The 23,246-nt window shown below is 65.4% G+C and overlaps 2 protein-coding genes across 8 annotated transcripts in view; both read right to left on the reverse strand.

The window, feature by feature from the left end:
• Positions 1 to 150: 150 nt before the first annotated feature.
• On the reverse strand, positions 151 to 5,837 carry CPNE9 (copine family member 9). 4 transcript variants are annotated; one of them, XM_090021679.1, is made up of 20 exons: positions 5,581 to 5,837; positions 4,888 to 4,928; positions 4,661 to 4,707; positions 4,278 to 4,381; positions 3,941 to 3,980; positions 3,446 to 3,681; positions 3,294 to 3,357; positions 3,069 to 3,172; positions 2,888 to 2,992; positions 2,695 to 2,736; positions 2,445 to 2,520; positions 2,297 to 2,350; positions 2,124 to 2,185; positions 1,947 to 1,993; positions 1,532 to 1,713; positions 1,183 to 1,310; positions 992 to 1,094; positions 854 to 911; positions 698 to 771; positions 355 to 631 (listed from the first exon to the last, which is right to left on the reverse strand). In XM_090021679.1, the coding sequence occupies exons 1-20, from the start codon at positions 5,646 to 5,648 to the stop codon at positions 473 to 475; spliced, it is 1,794 nt and encodes a 597-aa protein (XP_089877805.1). In that variant the 5' UTR covers positions 5,649 to 5,837; the 3' UTR covers positions 355 to 472. The 4 variants fall into 4 exon arrangements, 3 of the variants coding, with proteins under 3 accessions (XP_089877806.1, XP_089877805.1, XP_089877807.1); XM_090021681.1 differs by having other exon boundaries at positions 356 to 631; positions 3,446 to 3,522; XM_090021680.1 differs by lacking the exon at positions 1,947 to 1,993 and having other exon boundaries at positions 151 to 631; positions 3,446 to 3,522.
• A 136-nt stretch (positions 5,838 to 5,973) lies between these two features.
• Positions 5,974 to 23,246, reverse strand: part of MTMR14 (myotubularin related protein 14) — a 31,572-nt gene continuing 14,299 nt past the window's right edge. Inside the window, exons 9-19 of one of the 4 annotated variants that reach the window (XM_090021666.1) lie at positions 23,026 to 23,100; positions 19,915 to 19,981; positions 18,925 to 19,010; positions 18,561 to 18,637; positions 18,274 to 18,310; positions 17,404 to 17,474; positions 16,683 to 16,732; positions 15,505 to 15,643; positions 13,595 to 13,771; positions 8,442 to 8,597; positions 5,974 to 6,295 (exon numbers count right to left, since the gene is read on the reverse strand). In XM_090021666.1, coding sequence (XP_089877792.1) covers positions 6,103 to 6,295; positions 8,442 to 8,597; positions 13,595 to 13,771; positions 15,505 to 15,643; positions 16,683 to 16,732; positions 17,404 to 17,474; positions 18,274 to 18,310; positions 18,561 to 18,637; positions 18,925 to 19,010; positions 19,915 to 19,981; positions 23,026 to 23,100 — 1,128 coding nt within the window. In that variant the 3' untranslated portion in view covers positions 5,974 to 6,102. Of the gene's footprint in view, positions 6,296 to 8,441; positions 8,598 to 13,594; positions 13,772 to 15,504; positions 15,644 to 16,682; positions 16,733 to 17,403; positions 17,475 to 18,273; positions 18,311 to 18,560; positions 18,638 to 18,924; positions 19,014 to 19,914; positions 19,982 to 23,025; positions 23,101 to 23,246 lie in introns of all 4 variants that reach the window. The other 3 variants (XM_090021665.1, XM_090021668.1, XM_090021667.1) reach the window with 3 other exon arrangements.

The raw sequence follows: 23,246 nt of genomic DNA on the forward strand, positions 1-23,246 counted from the left end.
GGGCAAGGCGGCGGCGGCGGGGTGGGGCAAGGCGCCCCGGAGGCCACGGGGGGGGAGCGGCGCGGGGGTACCGGGCTGGGCCGGGCCGGGCCGGGCCGGGCCGCGCGAGGCGAATCTGCGGCCGCGAATCGCAGGCGGCTCCTGCGCGGCTCAGGAGCGCGAGAGGACACCCCCGCCCGGGGCCGCCGCAACGCGGCCAATCAGCGCCCGGGGGTGGGGCTGGCAACCTGCTCCGCTGCGGCGCGGCCAATCAGCGCTGGCGGGCGGGGCTAGCGCTCTCCCCCGCCGTGGAGCGACCAATCCGCGCCATGGGGCGTGGTCGAAGCTGCGGGCACAGCCAATACGCGCGGGCTCGTGGGGGGGCGCGTTCCGCGGCGCGATGCCCCGCCCCCCAAGCAGGCGGCAGCGGCGGCGGCGATGGAGCGGTTTATTGCGCGGTACAGCGGGGGCGGGGGCGGTACAGCGGGCGGGGCTAGCGCGCGGCGGGGCCCGCGGCCCGCGGCTGCAGGTCGCGCGCACGCATGTAGCTGAGCAGCTGCTCGGGCACCTCGGCCAGCACGTCCCGGGCCAGACGCGCCATGCTCAGCACCTGGCTCCCGGCGCGGTCCACGTAGTCCCGGAACGGCACGAACTGCAAGAGAGGCGGTCAGCGCGGCCCCCGCCGCCCGGCCCGCCCGCCCGCCCGCCCGCGCGGTACCTGCACGATGTCCCGCTCCGCCGAGCGGCCTCGCGACGACACGCGCACGTCGTCGCCGTCCAGCTCCTCCATGGCTGCGGGGACAGCGGGTCAGCGCGCCCGGGCGCCCCCGGCCCCGACCGCCCCGGCCCCGGCCCCGGCCCCGGCCCGACTCACCCTCGAACTCGGCCGGGCCCACTCCCACGATGATGATGGACATGGGCAGGGCGGAGGCCTGCGAGCGGAGGCGGCGTTACCGGGCGCCCAGGGAGGCGCCCCCGGCCCCGGCCCCGGCCCCGGCCCCGGCAGACTCACGCTGACGATGGCCTCCTTGGTCTGCAGCATGTCGGAGATGACGCCGTCCGTGACGATGAGCAGCACGTGGTACTGCGACCCGTCCGTCACCTGCGCCGCCGCCCTGCGCGGGCAGAGAGAGCGCAGTGCCAGGCAGCCCCGCGCCGCCCCGCCCCGCCCCGCCCCTCGCCGCCGCGCCCCGCCGCGCTCACCGAGCCACCTGGTTGATGACGGGGGCGAAGTTGGTGGGCCCGTAGAGCTGCACGGTGCGCAGGCTCTGGAAGTACGCCTCCAGCACGCCCTCGACGCCCGCGCAGTTCGGGTCCTCGGGGTGGTTGTTCTGCCAGGGGAGACGGCGTGGAGCTGCGTGTGCACGTGCACACGCACGCCCCGCCCGTGCGTGCGTGTGGGGGCTCGGTGCACGCGGGTGCACAGGTGCAGCCCCAGGCTGTCCCCAGTGCCCGTGTCCAGAAGCGCCTCCTGCCCCTGGGATTCGCGGCGGAGCCGGAGGGAGGACGGCCCCTCCCTGCCCGACAGGGCCCCCGCCGTCGCGCCTCGTACCAGGGGGAACTGGTGGGAGATCCTGCCGTCCGGGGGCACCTTGGCGCCGAAGCCGTAGGCAGGGAAGAGCTTGTCGCTGTCGTAGTCCTGGATGATCTCCCCGACGGCCTTCAGCGCCATGGCGTAGGCGCTCAGCTGGTACGGGCTCATGTAGTGCAGGGACGTGGGTTGCGACGGGATCCCTGCCGGCACCGCGTGGCCCCTCAGCCCCGGCAGCCTGCCCGCCGCCCCCCAGCCCGGGCTCCCCACCCCGGTTAGGGGCAGCCCCAGGGCCTGTGTGGGGGCGCATCCTGCCCTGCACCAGGGCATCCCTGGCCAGGTGTGCAGGGGCTCCCCCCCGGCTGCCTGGGAACCCACGGACGGACGGGGACAGGCGTGGAGCCCGCCCGTCCCCGCCCCGCCGCGCTGCACTCACCGTTGGAGGCCGTGAAATCGATGGCGACCGTGAAATTCAGCTGTGTCCTGTGGGGGGGAGAGTGTAGCCCGGCCCCCACAGGCTTCTACCCTGCCAGCCCCTCCTTCCCCTGCCGCCCGGCCGGGCCCCACCCAGCCCTGCGGCCGCCGGCCGTGCGGAGCCCGGCCCGCCACTCACCCGCCACGGATGTAATCCACAAAGGTGAACTCGGACTCCACGGAGAAGGAGAGCAGGGTCACCTGCGGGGGGAGCGGTCAGGACCGCAAAGACCCGGCCGCCCCGCCCGGCTCCCCGGAGAGCCCTGCCCCCCGAGCCGAGGCACGGCACAGCGGGGAGCCGGGGGCACTCACCGTCCCCGAGTTGACGTATTTCTTCTTCTTGCATTTCTTCCTGGGGTTCAGCACCTGGTGCGGAGGGGTGGTCAGGCCCCGGCAGCAGCCCCCGCCCCCAGCTCCCCGCCCCATGCCGGCAGGAGGAGGACGGGGCCCACGGCCTCACCTCGTAGACGGTGAACTGGCTCTGGGCGCGGGAGAGCTCCCGGTAGCTGGTGGCGAACTCCCCGATGAAGTCGTGGCTGGGGGCAGAGCGGTTGTGCGAGGGGAGTGACCCAGCCGCGCGCACGGCTCCTCTCCACCCCGTGAGACCAGCCCCGTGCTCCCGAGGAGAGCGCTCAGCGGGCAGGGCAGCTCGCAACAGGAGGCCCGGGGGCCGTGGTGTGGGCCAGAGCAGGGCCCCGGGGACGCCCCACCTGCCATCGCGGTCCCAGTCGTACACGTCGATCTTCACCGTCCTGGAACAGAGGAGCCAGCCAGGGTGAGCGGGCGTCGGCCCCAGCACGATCCGCTCAGTCCCGGGCGCCGCGCCCCCCCCCCCCCCCCGCGGCTGCGGGCGCTCCCGGGCGGCAGCACGTGCTGCTGGGGCGCGGCCGGGCCCTGCCCGACCTGTCGTAGTCCCCGTTGCACAGGGCTCGCACGGGGATGGCGAACGGCTGCCACACGGGGTTGAGCGTGTTCTTCACCACCTCTGTCTTGTGGCAGATGGTGAACCTGTCGGAGCAGCAGCAGAGGGGCGGGCTGAGAGCGGCTGCGCGGGAGCCCCCGGCCCGGCCCGGCCCCCACCTACGTGCCGTCCTCATTGCTGCGGTAGAAGACAAGGAAGGGGTCCGACTTCCCGAAGAAATCCTTCTTGTCCAGCTTGTTGGCGCACAGCTGCATGGTGACCACGTCCTGCGGGCGGAGGCCGGTCAGCGCCCGGGGGCCGCGCTCCCGCGCCCGCCCCGCGGCGCCCGAGCTCCCCCAGGCCCTGCCCTCGGCCGCGCCCTGCGCAGGGCAGCGCATTCACACCCACCCGGCAGTTACTCAGCTCCTCGGCCAGCACCACGATGGTCCCGCACTTCTTGCCCGGCACCCCGCTGCGCAGGGAGAGGAAGGTCTTGTCGGCGACAGGGCAAGCCCACGGCCCCCGCTGCCGCGCCGCCGGGCTCCCGGCGCCCCACTCACGTCAGCGCCTTCTCCAGGCGGCCTCTGCGGGACCCGATGACTTCGCCCAGCGCCACGAAGGCCTGTCCCAGGAAGTCCTGCGCCGGGCACGGCTCGGGGCTGAGCGCCGCGTGCAGCGCCCCGGGGCCTGTCCCCGTGGGACCCCACGCCCGCCCCCTCCCTCCCTCCCCCCCGGCAGAGACGGGGCCCATCTGAGCCAGGGCCGCCCCCGCCTGCCCGCTGCAGGCACCTACCTTCTGCGGGTCCCGGCGCCAGGCAGCGGGGAGACAGAGCGGGGTTGAGCCGCACCGTGGGGAGGTCGGGCTCCCCCCACAGCGGCCCCCAGGACAGAGCCGAGGGAGCAGCCGTGGCCGCCAGCAGCGCTCAGCCCAGCCCGGGCCGCTGACCCCAGCAAGCCCCGGGCCCGGGGCAGCGAGGCCGGGGCTCCCCCGCCCCGGCGAGGCGAGCTGGGACCTGGCGGGCGTGCTGCATGGCTGGAGACGGGGCTGCACTCACGTGTTTATAGATGTTGCTGCTCCTGGAGTCCACGTTGTAGCTTGGGAGGGGGAGAGGAAAGCCGGGAATGCCGCAGCGGGACTAGGCGGGCACAGGCTGTCCCCCCTTGCCTTCGCGCCCCGGAGCCCGTGGGCTTGCAGCGCCCAGCCCCCGGGGCCAGAGGACGGGGGCCGCATTGCCCTGTCCACTCCTCTGAGCACCTGACGGCCCCAGGACATCAGCTCTCTGTGGCCCGCCGGGGCCCGTCAGCAGTGGGGCTGCGGGGTGCCGCGGCCGCGCGAGGCGTGGGAGGGCAGCGGCTGGCAGGGGCAGGAGGGGCTGGGCCGGCTGTGCTCACACGTCGAAGCGCAGGTTCTGCTTCTCCTCGAAGTAGTAGTCCAGCACGAACTTGCGGACGAAGTCGGGGTTCAGGGTGTTGTCGATGACTTCGGTGCGGCCGAACTGCAGGCGAGGGGGTGTGGGCGGTGCGGCCGGGCCCCGCCGCTGCCCGCGTGCCCGGGGGCTGGGCCACAGCACCGCTCTAGTCCGGATGCCTGGGGTCGGTGCCCGCCGCCCAGCGGGGCTCCCGCACGGGCCTGAGACCCCGGCAACACCTCCCGGCCCGGGCCCGGGAGAGGCACAGGGGCTGTGCCGGGGCACGGGGCGGCCCCACGCAAAGCAGCCCCAGGGCTGGGCCAGGCCTGGCCAGCGCCCCGAGCCGCCAGCCCGGGGGTCACTCACCTCCCTCCAGTCCTTGTCCCCAGTGCCCTGCACGTACAGCACCACCACTGCCGGGAGGAGAGCGCGGCTGAGCAGGGCGCCCCGGGCCCCCGCCACGGCGCAGCTGCCCCCGGCCGGGGCAGGGCCCGAGGGGGCCGCCCAGAGGCCGGTGCCTCCCGCCTGGAGGACGGCATCCCTGTGCCGGGGCCCCAGCACCCCGGGCACGGCCCGCGGCTGCGGACACGTACCGGGGTCGGACTTGGAGAAGGTGTCCATGTCCAGCAGGTTCCTGGGGACAGACGGGGCGTGCCTCAGCCAGGCCGGAGGCTCCTCCGGAAGGATGGCTTGGCCTCTAACCCGGCTCAGGGGCCCCTGCCCAGCCCCCCAGCCCGGCTCCCGGCGCCGCCACGCGGAGCCCGCAGAGCCCCAGCTGTGCCCCGGGGGGCGGCTGGCAGGCCCGGGCTCTTCTCCGTCACCCTCCGTGCAGCCGCGTGGCACCGGGAGAGCTGCTCCCGCCCGCCCGGGGTGGCCGTCGCCGCCGCCGCCGCCAGGCTGCAGGGGCCCGAGCGCTCGCGGCCGGCGCGGAGCGGGGCCCGGGGGCAGCGGCGGCGGCGCCCGGGGCTGCTCTCGAGGCGGGGCGCCGTCCCCAAGCCGCTGCCCCCGGGCCCCGCTCGGGGCGGCCCCGGCCCGTCTGGGCGCGGAGCAGCCGGCGGGGGACGGGTCCGGCCGTGTCGGGGGCCGCCGCGGGAGCGTGCTCACGCCGGGGTCCCGGAGCCCAACCCCGGCAGCGCGGACAGGGCTGTTTTCGGCCGCGACCCCCGGCCCGGGCTGCGCGCGGGGCGGGGCGGGGGGAGCCGGGGGTCCCCCGCCACGGGCCGCCGCCGAGTCCAGGCGCTGCCCGGCCGCACTTGGCCCCCGCACCCCGGGGCGGCCGCCCTCACCTGCAGCAGACGCTGAGCTCCACCTTGGTGGCCGGCACCGCGCCGCCGCGCCCGCCCGGCGCCGCCATCCCGCCCGCCCGCGCCGCGCCGCGCCGCTCCGCCGGTGCCGCTGCTGCGGGGCTGCTCCGGGCGGGCGGCGCTAGGGCGGGTGCGGGGCGCGCTCCGCGGGCGGGGACGCAGCGGCCCCCCCGGGCAGCTCCCGCTCGCGCTCGCACCGTCTAGCGGCCGGGCCGGGCTCCGCGGGGCACGTGCGGGGCGCCCGGAGGCGCCATGTGCTGCGCGCCCGGGCCCGGCAGCGCGGGCGCCGTCGCCCACCGCCGCAGCACGGTCCCCCGCACCCACCCGCACGCCCGGGGCGACCCCTCGGAGGCGAGGCAGAGGCAGAGGCCGGGGCCGGGGCACACTCTTTACTCAGCGCTGCGCCAGCACCTGCCGCCGGGCCGGAGCCGCGACCGCCCCGCCCGCACACGGGCCCGGCCGGCCCCGGGGCGCTGGAGCCAGTCCAAGGGGGCGCGGGCCCGCTCACAACGTGCTGCTGCCGCCGCTCCCACGCAGGCCGACCCCGCGGGCCAGCTGCTCCAGGAGGCTGCCGATGCCGCCGGTGCCCGCGGGGCCGGGCGCGGCCGGGCGCAGGCCCAGCGTGCGGCTGTAGGCGGCCAGGAAGGCAGCGCGCACCTCCTCCAGCCGGGCTGCGCGGTCGCTGCTGGGCCCCAGCCTGCAAGACAGATGGGCAGAGGGACGGTCAGCAGCCCCCACCGGGCCGCGGGCCCGAGCCCTGCCCCGCCACCCCCGCTCGCGGGAAGCCCAGGCGCGTTCACACCCCGCCAGGGCCGGGGCCGGCTCTGAGCTCCCGCCGCGGCCTGTGCAGCCAGGCCTGCCTGCCGGCTCCAGCCCCCACGGGCTGCCCTGCGCCTCTGCGGGCAGCCCCCCACCCAGAGGCCTCGCTGGGGGCAGGCCCTATGGCGCAGCGGTAAGGACAGCATGGCTCCAAGACGCTGCGCAGCCCGGCCCTGGAGAGGTTTTGCAGAGGTTGCTCCAAGGGCACGCGCAAGCCTTCCCGGGCTGCAACCTGGCACAGCTCGTCGGAAGGGAAGTGTCAGCCACCCACTGCCAGCAGCTCCCTCCGGAAGCGGCAGCGAGGAGATGGTGGGAGGCTTGAGAAGCAATGCCCAGGCAGCACCGGGGGCTCTGTTTACCCAGCCCTGCATCCTGGGCTGCTTCCCCCAGCAGCTGCTCGGTCTGCTGGCCTCTGAGGGGTGGCTGCCCTCCATGGCCGGCAGCCTGAGGGCCTGGCCCTGTGGTGGCACCACCCGCAAGCCGCTCCAGGCCCTTGGCTGCCCGCTGCTCTGTGCCCCGCTGGGCTTGGGCACCATGCAGGCACTAAGGGCACCCGGCAGCCCCGGGGCAGCGACAGGTGCAGAACAGTGGAAGCCGCGAGCCCAGACTAGAGCCTGGTTTCCTAGGAACCAGCATGGGACACAGAGATCAAAAAAATGCACCTTCAGCACAACAGAAGCTAGGAAACCTCCGCCTGCCGTGGAAGTGGCACAGGGAGCGACTCGGCCAGAGACAGGCGGCGTCCGCACCAGAGGCGAGCACTGCTCAGAGCTGGCCACAGCCCGCAGCTGCACAGAGGGGCCGCACCGTGGACCCAGCTGGGAGACATCACCCGCAGGACTCCTCTGTGGCAGGCCGGCAGTCTGCCGTCAGCAGCGGGGTGGCCCAGCACGTGGACTGCAAGCAGCAGCCGCCTGCAGCAGGGGCAGGTCAGGCCAGTCTCAGCCAAGATTTCCTAGGAGCAGGGGGGGCTAATAGAGGTCAAGGGCAGGGGGGAGGAGGCGTCTTTCTCATCCTGGCAGCAGCTGTGGCTGGATGCATCCTCGGCTCTGGGCTCCAGCAGTGACCAGCCCCTGCAGCCGCAGCAGGGCCCCGACGCTTGCAGCTGTTCTCACTTGTGCCCCAGGCTCAGGCAGCGCATGCAGACAGCTCCAGCTCACCAGGCTGCACACCTGGCATGCTCCGTCCTCGTCCCCACGCCACCGGGGCAGCAGCAACTCATTAGGCTTCTGGCCCATGTCCCAAGCCGCTGGCGGTGGGGCTGGGTGCTGGTGCTCAACAAGGCGCAGGAGCTGATTGTGGCCCAGGGAGCAGAGGGTCACTCTTGCTGGGCAGCTTGCCTGTGCTGACAGGACTCCTGGGAGACCGCTACTGTCCACGTCTCCTGCTCTCATCTGCACACCCCTGCTGGAGGCTCCCTGAGGCCTGGGCTGAGCCTGTGCCAAGGCAGGGGCAGTGCTGCCATCAAGCACAGGACAAGCTGACAGGGCAGCAGCAGACTGCAGCAGCCAGCCCGGCAGCGAGCCCACAATGAGGAAGGAGAGCATTCCTGGAAGTCCCACGCAGGATCTCGCCCTTGAGGGACCACTTGCTTCCTAACACTTCCAGGCCACAAATGCTGGGCACTCGGCACCGCATCCTGGCCTAGCCCCTGCAAGGGCACAGCCATCGCTCTGGTCGGACAAGTCCAGGCAGAGCGAGAGCGGGGAACCCCAGTCCTCCAAGGTCTGGGTCGTGGCTGGGAGGTGGAGGCGAGGGGCTGGGGAAAGGCCGACCCGCCCAGCTCGCTCGCCAACTGAGGTCCCAACCAGACACAGCCACAGGAGGCCACAGTAGCTCTCAGCGTTCAGGTACGCACCTTCCTCAGTGCCCTGTGGGCTGCTCCCTGGCAGAAGCCTCTTCTTGTGCGTGCTAGGGCAGGGAGGGACCCGGGGGTAGGGTGGTAACACAGCTCTGGCCTGCCCTGCGGGCCACGGTCACAGACCCAGCCACACAAGGGCCTCGGGCTTTGTTGGTGCACTTACAGGCAGCTGCTAGGGAGCTCGTCCAGGAGGCTGCGAGGGAGGGAGGCGTCTGCGCTCAGGACCGCCTGCTCCTGAATGCTGCCACACCCCGACACCAGCTGCCAGCTGCCAAAGTCTGTAGAAACGGAGGAGCCAGGCAGGGAACAGTCCACTGATCTGGGGCAGAGAGAGGGGAGATGGGGCAGTCAGTCAAGCCAGTAACCACAAGCCTCTAGCTGCACAGCTGGCCAGCGCGGCGTGCCCACAAGCACGGACAACGGCATCCTGCCTGCAGTGATGAGCCGTGCCAGCACGGAGCGTAAGTCAGACCATTCCTCCAACAGCAAGAGGAGAAGCCGAGCTGTCTGTGGCCCGTAAAGAAGCAAGTCCTTCCGTGAGCCACATGGGCAAAGCTAGCAAGAAGCAGAGGCCATGCACGAGTCTGTGAAGCCATGAGCAAGATCCTGCCTGAATACCAGGCACAGGTTGACCCTGCAAAGGGCATGTGGCCACTGCGCTCACATCCTCCTGTGGTTGCAGGGCCCCAAGGACAGGCACCAGCGTGGCGGCTCCGGTGCCTCAGAGCAGAGGTGGCGGCTTGGGAGACATCACAACATCCCCGTGTCGGCTGCCACTGGGAAGCAAGTTAGCCTCGAGGCACCACAGCTGGATGGGTTGGAGCAGCTGCACCCGTGCCCTGTCCAGCGATGCTGTGCATCCATGCATTGGCAGACGGGTGGTGTGGCAGAGGCCAGCTGGGAGATGTTCATCAGGACAGGAACAGCAGCTGAGGGAGGGGATGTAGCTTTGGGCATGCAGCCTCCCACCAAGACAGGCAGACATGAGTGAAAGCCTTGAAGAGCCAAGGCGGTGTTGACTGAGAGTCTTCATGGCCCTGGCCTCTGGGGAGCAAACGAAACCTCCAGGGCCTGCAGAGCAGCGTGCATCAGGTGGTGCCACCCACGCTGTGGCAGGGAGCTGGGCAGCGCAGAGGCAAAGCAAACCTATGGCAGCAGGTCCCTGGGCCTTTCCTTTTCCACTGTGCCCATGACCGCTGGCATCTCCAGGTCTGCAGCCAACAGCTGCCCGTGCTGAGCTCCGAAGGGTCACATGGTGGAGATGCTTCCTCTGTCTGCAGGCGGCCAGAGACGGATGCCTCCAGTTCCCCTAAGCGTTAGCAGCACGAGCCAAGGCCCTGTCTATGCCAAGTTTGAGGCAGCTACAGCTGGGGACCATGGGCCCCTTCAGCCTTGGGAGGACCCCTGACGTCCAAACGGTGTGAGGGAAGAGGCAGGAGATGCATGGCAAGGAGGCAAGACTGACTGCACTTGAACAGCCCCCAGGCAGCCACAACCCAGCTCCCACCCAGCCTGCCTGGCTCTTAGCTCTCCTCCTCCTCCCTGCCAGGGTCAGGGGCCTCCACAGGCTTGGCTGAAGGCTTGTTGGCTGCTGCTAATTCACAGCAGCAGAGCTCAGAGAGGGAGACAGGGAAACTCTGGGCAGCACAGGCCCTGCAACAGCCACGTCTCCAGAGACTGAGACAGAAAGAGCCTCTGCCCCCGAGGACTTACAATTCAGGGGACCAGCGGCGGTGGCTCAGAGCTCCCAAGGGCCTGGGAAGTGCCTTCACGTGCAGGTGCCAGGTTTGAGGCATCAAGCACTGCTGATTTTGCTGGGAGTCACCTAGAGCAGCCCCTCCCCAAAAGAGCTGCCCTTCCCTGAGTTGCAACCCCCCCCCCCAAATTCTGCAGCAAGAGTTTCAGCTTCCCAGACCTCCAGTGGGGCCAATATTTTTCATATAAACACATCACCATTTGCAAGCTGTGAGCCCAAGGGGTGTCCAGCAGCCTGGGCCTGCTGTTCCCTTCATCTCCCCAAGGACCCGGGTGCCCATAACCACATCAGAACTGCAGTTGCCCCTGGGACACAAATACCACAGATCTAGGACAGCAGGCGCCCGGGCATGATGGGGAGGGCCAGGCAGATCGGCTCTCAGTTGTGGGCAGAGGAGACCAAGGTCTATGGCAGGGATAGGGGCAGGAGGGGGACTGCTGTCGGGCCACGAGCAGGGCAGAGGTAAGAGGCTAGTGTGAGACTAGCGAGCAAAGAGCAGCCCGGTGCCGAGCCTGCGCACAGGCATGGGCCACAGCACCTGTGGGCTCCCCAGGCGGGCTGAGGCCTGGCAGCTGCTGCCCAACATGGCTCCTGTTAAGTAGGTTGCTCCTGCCCAGGCACTGCCTCCCCCACAGGATGCCCCGCAGCATGCTGAACGCATGGACACATGCCCACGAGCAGGGATCCAAGGCAGCAGGTGCTGGCACAACCACAGATGCTTTCCCACGGCAGCTGGACACATGCCAGCCACGCCTTGCTGCCCTGCCTGCTGCCCACCCTCCACCAATGCTCATGCACGGAGCCATCAGCCAGTGAAAGGGATGGTTCTCATGGGGCTGGGCAACAGCACAGTGCAGTGCGAGTGGGTAACGCCTCCCTGCCTGGTTAACAGGAGCTAGAATGGAGCTTGGACACTGGCATCCCCATCAGCGGAGTAGGCAGACACTGGACACCTGGTGCATGGGGGGGGGGGTGGTGGTGGGGCTCCCAGCGCCCACCTGGAAGCAGCTGGGAAGCAGCACTTGGCTCTGGCTACCCTCAGCCATGCCAGGCTCTGTGGGCACCGGCTAGGCCATGGTGCAGCACTAGCACTGGCCCAGGTGCCAGAGGGAGGCTTGGCAGAGCTGCAGCTCCAACCCTCAGCCCCTGGAACATTCCCAGCGTCAAGCAATCCACCCCCAGCTGCAGTCAGGTGTCCAGCCCCGTTGCTGCCCAGCGTGGGGCCCAGCTGCTGACACTGCTTTTTTTCCCTGCTCCAAGCCAAATCAAGTCCAAATCCATGAGTCAGTCCAGAACCATAAATGACCCTACAACCGGCAAACATGCTCCATGCATGCCGGCTGACACTGCTTGAGCGGGAGTCGGAAAGCCTGGAGCTACCAGGCCCCATAGCAGCAGCAAGAGAAGGCTCAGACACCAGCTGGACTGGGCCTGGCTCTATTCGCAGCGACGCTGCAGAGCAGGCTGCAGCAGCCAGAACAATAGTCCCTTATAATTCCCACCACCGCCGTCCATAGATCCCTGGCAGTCGGGCTCCCGCCGCACTCGGGTCTGTTTAACAGGACTTAGCAAAGCCCATTCAGGCGCGGCTGATCTCGTTTGCTAATCCACATTAGTGTCAGCAGCGTGCACTAATGCCCTGATGCAGGCACGGATCTCATTAGCACACACCGCAGGCTGGAGCTCCGTCTTGCCCATCCGTCCTGGCCCCAAAGCAAGGAGCCGGGGCCAGCAGCACTGCTGCCCACACACGGGTGCCCCTGTGGACAGACTGCCCTGCTCAGCTGCCACCACTGCTCTGCAGAGGTCTGTGCCCAGCACTCTGGCAAAGCAGCACGTGGTGGAGGTGGGACAGAGGGGGAGCAGCTCAGAGGCCCAGCACACTGGCCTGCTTTCAGGCTGCCTTGTCCAGGGGCCCAGCTGGCTCACTGAAGACAGCAACCGCAAAGCTTCTTGTGTCCGGCTGGGTGCGGGGATGTGCTGACCAGGTGCTGGTGGCGGCTCTCTCCCAAGGACATCCTGATGAAACACCAGTAGGAGCTTCTCCTGGGGCTGTGCAGCCAGCTTCCCCCTGCCCAGCACCCTCCCCACGTGGGCTCTCCATGCTGCCTGGCTATATTTAGCTGCCTCGAGTGGCTGCTGGCCTGGCAGGAAGGACCATCCTCCCTGCTCTGCGGCAGTGGCTAAGTGCTCTGTTGCCATGGCCACACAACCAGGATCAGAAGTCAAGTGCAGTCATTTTCTCAGCTTAAAACCTCCCCAGATGCTGCCCTGAAGCTACCACCATGGAGACGCGCATGTTCCGGCAGCAGCACCTGCCACGTGCTCTGCTCCTCCACGTGGCTGCTTGGTGGGTCCCAGTGACAGCTCCACCCACATGCCAGCATCCTCCTGTCCTCTCAGGTCTGCCCCATGTCCCTCCAGCTCAGTGCTGAAGTCCAACCTCCTCTTCCCTCCAGGATGGAGTGCTCCAGCTGGAGACACTTGCTGCCAGTTCACAGGTGGGTCCCATGAGATGCCGACCTGCACAGATGCAGCCAGAGGCGCAATGCTCCCAAGCCATGCCGGCGCTTTGTGGCTTCCAGATGGGGAGGAGCAAGAGTCACTATTGCAGCTGCTGACACCTCCTGGGAGCCCCTATCCAGGGTGGCACTGCTGGGCCATCCTCCTCCAGGCCAGCTGCAGGCAGGGAGGGAGGGGAGCAGAGACCAACTGCAGCGGCTTCGGCCAAGTCTTGGCCACTGGGGGACAAGTTCCAGGTTCCTGCTGTCACCCTCGCAACTCCCCCCCACCCTGCAGCCATTTCAGCCTCCCCACCTTGCCTCCTCCCTGCATTCCCCATGTCAGGTCCCCCCTCTTCTCCCTCCTACGTTGTGTGCCCATGACCAGGGATCAGCTCTCACTCACCAGCCTAGGAATAGCTCCCCAGGTCTTCAAAGGGCAAAGACAAGACCACAGAACTGGGCCTGTTTCTCCGGCCACCAGGGAAGCTGCTGTTGCTGGCACATCTCCCCGACCGCACTTCCTCCCTACTTCCCACCCCCCTCCCCTGGCACCCCTCCAGGTTCATCTTGGAGAGAACAGGATCACACTCCAGCAGCAAGGGCTGAACACCATGCCGAGGGCCCCCTCAGCCCTTGGCCTGCCCCACTGTAAACACCCCACAGGGGACAGAGAACAAGAAAAACCAGGAAGGGAACCTTTTCCCTTAATGGCACGTCTGCCCAAGGTCAGCAGTGCTCGCGGGGTGGGTTTGGATGGCAGTCTCCAGCAACGAGCTGACGGGAATCTGGAGACCCTGCCTCTGAGGCTCACAGCAAGCCATCGACTGTCCCCCGCCAGGCTGGAGGCATGCGAGAAGGCCCAGCCTCCTCTGCAGGCCCAGCACACAGGCTTCCCACAGCTCCTCTCCCCAGGCCCTGGCCTGCTGCTCTGTTTTGCCTTGTGCAAAGACAAGACCTGAGCCCCCGCTGGGCTGTCCTAACACAGCAGCTCCAAGCTGCGCAGATGCAACTGCTCCCCTTTGGGCAAGACGAGCTTTGTTCTTTTGTGCAGCTCACCTGGGCCTGGGCACCTCCAGCGGGCTGCTCTCGACACGCAGGAAGTGGTCAGAGTGGTTGGATGAGGATGAGCTGGAGGACTTGGCTTCGAACGACCCCATAGTAGCTGGCCCGTCTTCAGACAGCTGCACCCGGCTCCAGAGAGCAGCATATGGTGATGAGGAGCGGTTCTTCTTCCTGCCCAGAAGATGTGAGCTTGGGGTGAAACAGCTGCCTCACCTGCGTGCTTCAAGCACAGCTGCTCAGATCACAACCTCCAACCCTGCCAGGCCCATCAGTGCCCACCAAGATCTGCCCAGCCAGCCTGTTGCTCTGCTGGAGTTCCCTGTCTGCACCGACACAAGCAAGAAGCAAGATGCCCACTGGCTCCATCCACCCACACACACGCTCTGACACGCCGGTCCATCCAGCATCAGCCTGGCCCAACCAAGAAGCTCCCTGCTGGGAAGGGCCACGCTGGTCCATGGCCTACTTCAAAAAAGGCCAGAGCAGATGTGCAATCACTGAGAGCATCACCCTAGGCAAGTGGTTTGGATGGGGGGGATGGCCAAAAGCACAAGCCCAGATGCCGCCTGGTGCCCTGTGCAGTCCCCCACACCAAGATCCTGACAGCTCTGTTACTGCCTCCATGCCCCTGGTGATGGGCAGGGCTGCAGATCATGGCAGGAGCAGCGGTGTAGCTGTGGCTGCAAACTGGCCACCACTCCTGTGTCAGCCCAGGCACTACGTGGTCCCCTCCCCCACAACCCGACAAGCCAGCTCCCTTCCCCTCCCCTTGTCGCACTGCAATGGGCTTTCAGAAGGCCACACTGCCAGCAGCTGCAACTTCCTCTCACCCAGAGGAGCTCAGCTGCCTCCCAGCACGGCCCAGATTTAATTGAAACTAACTGCAGTGTAAAATGGCCTCAGCGCTTGTGTTCAGGGAGAGGAGAGGCAAAATTAAACTGAGCAGGGCAGGCCCACAGAAAGGCTCCGAAATCCCCAGCCCAGCTCAGCGTCAGGCTCTCCGGGCAGGCTGCCAGAAACACCACCTGAAGGGGGCTCAGGCCAGCATGGCCAGGACAGCCCCGTGCTGTCTTAGCAATGCCACACAGGGGGTCCTTCGCTCAGCGCCTCCTCTAGGAAGCTCCAAGGAGTGGCCAGCTGGATGCTGCCCCAGCAGGGAGCTCCTGGGCCTCGAGTCCTGACCTGGCCTTCCAGGTCACCCTCCCATGAGTGGGTCCAGCCACACGGCAAAGTCTGGCAGGGCCAGGCGAGGAGGATAGCCCAGGGGCAGGAAGCTTCTAGCTCCCAGGCTGCATTGATTCCCAGCCGCTTTATCCCCGTTCTTGTTGACAGCAGAGTGCGGCTTGCTTGGGTAACCTACATTCCTGATTAATCCCCCTGCACCCAGCTGGCATCTCCAGCACCTCAGAGGAGTGGGGGAGGGGAGACAACTGCTGCTCATCTTCCTTCTACCACACACATTCTTCCCAAGTCGCTGGGAGCGGCGGGCCTGACGGGCAGGCACGGCTGTGCAGCATGGGCTGCCAACGGGGCACGAGTACCCAGCTCTGCCCCAGGGAGTGTCCCCAGTCCTAGCGCATCTAGGAACCAGGCGAGCAAACTGTGTGAACAGCTGCTCTGCCCTGACCATGGACTCAGGCCTACCCCAGCAGCAGGAGGCAGCCCCAGGTAGGGATCTCCTGCCTTTTCGGTCAGGCCCCAGTGTCCTGTAATGCTGACAGTATTCATACTGCTTGCAGCTCATCTCCCCCTGGCTCCTGACCGGAGTGGAGAGCTGCAGCAACTAGCCATCAGCTACACTGCACAAGCAGGGCACTGTGGGGGCATGTGACACCTGTCTCCCTCGGTGCTCAGGCCTGTTCTGGCCATGCTGGCACGGCCTATGTGCCAGGCCAGCTTCTTACCAGGCTGCCTGGGCCTGGGCTCCTGCTGGCATCAGCTCCACAGCCTCATAGGTGAAGCTCCCAACCACTCCGGGAGAGCTCTCCATGCCCAGGGAGAAGTCACTGCTCAGGCTCGTTGTGCTGCCCCGGTCCCTCTGCTCTGAGAAAGGGAGACACGAACAACTGATTTCCAACGAGGAGCAGAGGAACGCATGCCTCTCACCCCCCTCTGCCACCACTTTGCTGGCCAGGGCCAGATCTGGGACGAGTAAAGAGCAGAAGGGAATGCAACCTGAAGGGCAGCCATACCGAAGAGGGAAAGCACCTTTTCTCTCTTGCTGCAGAGAGAGACGTGGACCAATGGCTGGCAGTGGCAGCAAAGCAGGTTTAGACTGGATATCTGGAAACACTTCTTCACTGTCAGAGCAGTGAGGCAGCAGAATAGAGGCCTCAGGAAGCTATGGACTCTCCATGACTGGAGGTGTCCAAGAGGAGGCTGGGCAGCCACTGGGCAGGGTGATCTAGGTTTGGCAATGCTTGTGCTCTACTATGGGGATTTCCCAGGCTTCTGGGCTCTGCTGGTTGTAGCATGGGGCAGAGGGAATTGCTCTCCCCACCCCCGCCTTCGCTACTACATGTCGGGGTTCTTGAGTCTCTCCATGACAGTGGGTGTTGGCTGCTGCCCAGGCTGGGGATGGGAACTGGGCTACACCAATGTTCCTGTTGGGACAAAGCTGGAGGGTCTTGCCCCTCTGCTCAGGGTCAGGCCAAATGCCATATTTGGGGTCAGGAAGGAATTTCACCCAGTAGACCATGGGGCTTTTGCCTTCATCTGTAGTGGGGGCCATGGCCTCTTCCTTGGATCTCTCGAACATAAGTTAGCCACCTCTACAGCAGCAGCAGGACATTGGCCACTATGGTCCCCATGCTCTACCTGCAGCAGGTTTGGGTGTGATGCCTGGTGCTGTCACGGTGACCGTGTGGTTTTGCTCAGCTGCTAGACAACGGATTTGTCCGAGCTGGTTTGGACAGGGCTAATCCTGCCACAGGCTGGGGGTTGGACTAGCTGTGACCTCTGCAGGTCCCTGACAGCCCTACTGCTCTATAACTATGAATGCCAGGGATGTGACCCAACATGACATGCTGGGCACCAAGGGGCCTGCCCTGAGGGACCCAGCCAGCACTGTGGTAGTACTCACGGAGCATGCAGATCTCCTCCAGAGTGAAGCCGGGGGGCAAGGTTTTCCGCCTGGGGACAGAAGAACAGTCAGCAACACAGTGTAGACCCAGAGAGGGGCTAGTCTGAGCTGGATCCTCATGCCCCTGGCAGGCTTGGAAGGATGGAGACCTCTGCTGTCACCCACCAGGCCAGGGAGGGGGGCCCAACATGGTCTGGCTCTCCTCAGAGTTGCTGTGAGACCCACTGTCCCTTCAAGGGGCAGGGACAACAGGCTCCCTGGTTCACCCCCAACCCCAGATGGGGCTTGAATTGGAAGGGACCCAGCCACAGCCACAGCATGCTGGAGGGCTGGGGCAGGGGCAGGGGCAGGGGCAGGAGAACACCAGCCAGTGGCTGCCCCAGAGCAGAGAGAAGCCTTAGGGAGGGCTGGCAGAGCAGCAGGGGACACTGCTCAGCAGTACAATAGCCCCCAACCTCCTGGATCACACAGCACCTGGTGGCCCAGGCAGCCCGGAGCCCTCGTGCTCCAAGGCCCATCTGTGCTCAGGAAGCCTCTGGATGCGGCATGAAGCAGAGCTCCTCCCAGCCCGGGCAGCCTCGGCACCTCCCAGGCCTCGGCCCCATTTTGCAGCCTTCTGAGCACAGAATACATTAAGGGAAAGTGGGCCAGGACACCAGGGCTTGTATCTCCCTGCAGCAGCAGCACTAACAAGCTCTTCTGGCAGGCGCGGGTTCCTCACCTGGGCGGCGGTGCAGCTGAGAACTCCTGTGAGGTGATGTGCTTCAGAAAATTGAAGCAGAAGAAGAAAATCTGGAGGAGGGGGAAGAGCAGGTGAGGGGGACCTACGGCTTGGGGCCACCCACACCCCCGCCCTGCTGCTGGGGTGGGCGACTGCAAGACACCAGCAGTAACCAGACCCTCCCAACCTCAACATCAGCCAGGGCCCCTTCTGGGGCCTCCTGTCTGCTGCCCCTGGGTCATTGCCGCAGAAGACGTTCTAGCACATTCCTGTCACACTTCACCCAGCCAGGGGATGTGCCCGATCCCAGGACATCCAGCTGCAAAAGCCTTATGGGCCAGGGGCTATGTCACACCCAGCAGCAGCTTGCTAAGGCTAGACTGGGGACAGCTGAGAAAGCAGGAGCCCACCCCGGCATGCCAGCTGGGCTGGTTCAGACTCCCCGACCGGCAGGGGGAGGGAGGAAGTTCCCACGTGTGCTAGTGACCCAAGGGTCCCCTACTCTCTGGCTGAGCACCGTGTCTCTGAAGCTGCTGCCTTGTGTGACCATCGCTCTGAAGCACTGCCGCCTTGGCTAACCCGGGCAGTGCTCGACCAATCTGCTCCAGGGCTCAGAGGATGCCAGAACCCAAAATGTCCCTGAGCCAAGTTAAACAGCATCTCAGTGCATGTGTGCCAGGGCACACAGTCAACATGAGCGCCGACTCCCTGAGATGCAGCCTGTGCTGAGGCAGCCCCCCGCCTTGGGGGCACAACCCCATAGTGCTGGCCAGCCCAAGGGGCAGTGGGGACTGCTCCTCAGAGGGATGCTGTGTGGACAGAGTGAGCGCTGTGCTTGAGAGCTGCCCCCAGCCTGAAGTATATGCTCACCTCCTCTCCTTTGCTGAGCCGATCCGCCAGCATGTGCCTAGAAAGAGCAAGGGAAGGCTGTGAAGTGCCAGGGACACAGGCAAGAGCAAAGCAGGGTCACTGGCAGTGTTGACCGGGATGTAAGCAAGCCCTTCCCACTACAGAGGCAGCACCTCCAGGCCAACAGACTACCCTGCCTCCCCCAACATCTTTCTATAATCCTCTGGCCTCAGGCAGCTGGCCTGGTCACAGGCTAGAGCTGGCCCTGGAAGGAACCAGCCACCGCTCAGCAGATTTCTGGCTCCTACCCGAAGAGGAACCAGTCGTAGGCCACAGTCAGGTACAGGATCTCAGCAGGCTCCAGGGATGCGTGAATCAGCCCATCCTGCAAAGAGATGGGCAAGGCTCAGTGCCACAGGCTGGGCCAGCCAGGTGTCCACCCTGCTGTGACCCTATGTCTGATGCACATACAGCCAGAGCATGTGCCAGGTCACCATGTCAATGCCCAGCTGGTGCAGGCACAGGTGCCCAGCTCAGCACCCCAAAGACAGCACACCTTGCCTACTCCACCCGCCAAGCCAGCAGGGCAGCACACCCAGCTGTCCTTCGACCCATGCCACCAGCCACCCCAGCTGTCACCCCTAAGCCAGAGTGCACGGACTGGGTACTCACAGCCCACAGTGAGAGGCGCAGGAGAGAAATGAAGAGGGGGGTCCGATCCCAGCCAGAGATGCAGTGCACCAGGAGCCCACTGTCATCTGCTTGAAAGGGAGGATGAGAGAGTGCTTTGTAGTGGGAACAGAGCCCCTTGCTAGGGACAGATCTGCAGTGAAAACTCTCTGACCCTGCATGCAGGTGGGAGGGAACACGGCCCAGGCAGCCAAGTGCTGGGGATGTGGCAGCCCAGGTCTTCCACACGTGCAGCCATCCTGGAGCAGGAACCTCAGCTCACAAAGGTGAGTGGCATGGCAGCAGTACTGCCCATCCTGGCCTGCCCCATCAGAGCTCCATCCTCACTGGAGGCTGAGACGCAGCCGTCACCCCAGGAGCAGCGGGTCCCCTCCTCCTGCCAACAGGGCCACTGAGCAGTGTGGGCGAAGGTCCCTCCCACCACCTAGTTAGACAGGGCAGCAGCAGCAACAACACAGCCTGCTGTTGGGGCAGTGAGCTCTGAGGCCCCCATGCCCACCTGTACACGAGAGGCGGCGCTGAGCGCGGTACAATGGTGCCCATGTCCAGAGGCAGCGTGACAGTGGCCGGCCTAGGCCTAGACACACTGCCCCCTCCTGCAGGACACACAAACATTTCTGGGACACTAGGGGCAGGTCACAGGAAGGGAGTAGCAAGATCCTGCCCTCCGCTTGCCCACTTGGTGCTGGGTTGGGCATTTAGAGGTTCTGGGCCCAGGGCCTGCCTGGGCCCTTCCGGTCTCTTCTACTTTTGGGATACTAGTCCCCCCAGGGAGCAGAGGGGCTGGTAAGTGTGCTCCTTGCAACAGCCCCCTGCCATGGGGGAATGGAGGCCCCATGAGTGGCCCCAGAGAAGCGATGCTTCAGACAGGGCTGCAGACTGTGCCCAGATCGGGTGCTGCCTGCTCATCCTGCCGGGCTTAGGGGGAGGGGAAATGTGCCCTACGTCCCACCCGCTGGGGTGCAGCCTCACCATCACTGTTGATGAGCGAGATCAGCAGCCTCAGGTAGTTCTGCGTCTGCTGCACCAGGTCCCAGCTCTGCAGAGAACAGGAGAGGTGAGAAACTACCCTGGGGCCAGATGGCACAATGGATGCATGACCCTCAGTACAAACAACCCCCCAGAGCATTGCCAAGGCCACAGCCCTGCTTTGCCTCCTACCAATGTTGGGCCAACAGCTTCACCCGCAAAAACTGCCCAGTCAGGAGGAGACTGGGAAGGAGTGGCCCAGCCCCTGGACTGCGGGGGCCCAGTGTGGAGCAGGGGAAGGTGTAAGTTGGCTCCCTGGCCCTAGCAGAGCTGGAGGCTGCAGGCGTGGGAGCCTGCCCACGCACCAAAAGCTGAGCAGCGCCTCCACACACCCTGCTGAGCCCCGACCCAGTTCTGTGGCCCCGGGTGTTGGTGCTGGGAAGTGCTTTGCAGCAACGCAGTTGGGCCAGATTGGGGGTTGGGCACTGGCCCTGCAATTGCAGCAGTGAGTTCCCTCATCTTGGACTGGACTGCTGGAGACCTGGGGGCTCCTGCTGAGCTCTGACCCACTTTCTGCAGACAGCAGCAGATTCCTGTTCACCCACACAGGCAGCCTCCAGGTCCCAAGCTCACAGGCGGCAGGGGCTGGGGAAGCAGGTATTCTTCCTTCCTCCTGTGCCCCATTTGCATGAACACAGCACATCAGTGCCAGGCCCCCACATTGTGACAAACAGCAGGCCAGGGCTCTGCAACCACCTGCAGCACAACCTGTGCTAGGAGCAGGGAGAGGATGCGCGACCAAGTCTCTGAACCTCCATGCTGTGACTTGAAGCAAAGAACAGGTGCTCTCAACCTCCAGAGACAGGAGGACAGGCCACTGCTAGCTTGTCCTGCTGCCCCACACCTGCAGGGGCGAGGTGGGGATAAGATACTCCCTGCCTGAGAGCTGCCACAGGTTGAGAAGTGGGGAACAGTGATGCATATGAGCCTGGGACCTCCTCCTTCTCCCCAGCCTTTGCCAGAGTCCATGAGCCAAGAGATTCCCAGGCAGGGCCACGGAGAAGCCGGAAGGGACAGCGCAGCATCCTGTTCCACCAGCCAGAGGCCCCGCCAGGACCCTGGCACCCAGCACTCGCCTAGAGCCTCCCCATCTCTGGCTGCCGTTCTGGAGCTCTCTCCCCCTCAGTAGCTGATCTGTGTGGTCAGTCGCTCTCAGTGCTCATTAGGATTTGTGTGGCCCCGGCCTCCATCTCTGCCCTTATTAAGCATATGGTTCAAGCTGTACTGCTGGCTCCCTACCTCGGTCCCTGCTTGCTTGCCCTGCCCAGGCCAACAAACCAAGCCCTGCTGCTTCTTTTCGTTGGTTCTGTGGCTCCTTCCTACCCCCACTCTGCTCTTCCAACATCCTTTCCCAGGCAGCTGCAGTTCTGACTGCTCAGGATACTTAATGAATGAGGCATGTGCTGCAGGCTAGCTGGTCCTGGGCCCAGTGCCTCACAGGTGCTGCCCTCTCTTGAGTGGCTCCGCTTGGCTTGGCTCATGCTGGTGCTTTAGATCAATTTTTGTGGACTCTTCCTTGCTGTGTGCTACAGAGATGGGTGCACTGCTCCATCCCCAGCACTATGGCCTGTCCAGGGAAATCCCAGGGATCGATGGCTCCAGCAGCATCAGGCAGGCAGGACAGAACAGCTTGCTCCTGCCAGGGAGCACCCCTTGCTGTGCCAGCAGGACACCTGCAGCCTGCAGGAGCAGCAGGGCACCGGAGGCACCACATCAGCACGGGGCTGCAGAAGGGAAGGACGTGGGGGCCCAGCAGAGCTGCCATTTCCTGCCTTCTTCTACAGGTCTGAGAGCACCTGCCAACCCCAGCAGCATGCAACAGGAAAGCCTGGCACCATCTCGGCCTTCCAGCTGTGGGGAACTCTGTCCAAAACCCCAGCAGTGCCAATGGCAGCAGCATGCTCCTTCTGCACCTGCCAGCTTGAGCTGCAGGGAGCAGGCAGGCACTGGGGGAGGGAACGTCACCTAGCACTACTGCCATTCACTGAGCTTCAGTGCTCCCTGCTCTTCCCCCGTGACGCACTGCCACCATGGGAAGCCAGCTACATCCCACAGCTGCCTGCAGCTTGCACTGTACATTAAGAAAAGCCCTTGAGGGTCAAAGGCCCACACTAAGCTACTGCTGTCCTGGACAGTCAAGCCCCCAAGCCCCTGGGGCCTGTGTGGAGCCCAAGAAATCATCACTGCAGCCGCCTAAATGTAGAAAGCTCCATGGGGGCCATGTGTGCACATGCCCCTGGCACATGTGTCCATGCACCCTCCTGGGCTGGCCTGCACCTCACTGCAGCTACTTGGCAAGCATGGAACACATGTAGCAATTTCAAACCCAAAGCACAGCCCATTTCCTTTCACAGGTCACGCAGAAAATGGGGCTATTCTTGGAACAGGGAGCCATTTACCTCACTCCAGGGGTGCTGCAACACCCCCCACCCCAGGTTTTGTGACAGTGGCATTCATGCTGGCAGCACAACCAAGGAAGCCAGCACTCTGGCTCAGGAGCTCAGAACAGTCATCCTTCCAGGAAAACAATACAAAAATATGGTATTTGGGACAAGGGTGGAGAGGCAATTCCACTACCGACAATGACAGGCACCTGGGGCAGGGAGACAGCCAGCAGCTGGAAGAGAAAGGACCTTAGGGGTAGAGGCTGGCATCACAGGCAGAGCAGAGGGGACCTGAAAGGACACACACTCCAATGCAGGGATCACACAAGACTCAGCATGCCATTCAGGAGAACCCAGTGAAGCAATCGTGGTGGGCAGAGAAGGCGAGAGGCTGCAGCCACAGGCACCATAGGGAACAGGGCTGGATTTGCAAGTGCAGCTGCTTGCTGGCAGAGGGAGGTGCAGCCTCAGGAGACAGGCTGCAAGGCAACAGCCACGAGCTATGAGCACAAGTCTGCTGGAGCGTGGCACTCAGGAGAGCCAGTGACCCAGTGCAGCAGCTCCTGCTGCCTGGAGTGTGGGATATCATGCATGTGGTTAGTCCAGGTGACCTGACTGCTCCCATCTGCCTGTGGCCTACCAATTCCCCAGGAGCCCCAGCACTGCTCACCTGGTATTCGCTCCAGTCAATATTCAGAGCCTGAGTCAGGGAGACTGGGATACTTAATGGAGCATCTACATAATCCTGCAAACAGACACACAGATCAGCCATGAATCAGTTGAGGGGAGGGGGAGCAGCTCCAATGGAACTGGTCACAGAAAGCAGAGCAGTGGCAGCGAGTGCTGCCTCTAGCCTGGTTTTGGGGTACTTCTGGACACAGTGCGTTGCTG

The sequence above is a fragment of the Crocodylus siamensis genome, chromosome 11 (genome assembly GCF_052110815.1).
Source record: "Crocodylus siamensis isolate JL-2025a chromosome 11, ASM5211081v1, whole genome shotgun sequence".
Lineage (NCBI taxonomy): Eukaryota > Metazoa > Chordata > Crocodylia > Crocodylidae > Crocodylus > Crocodylus siamensis.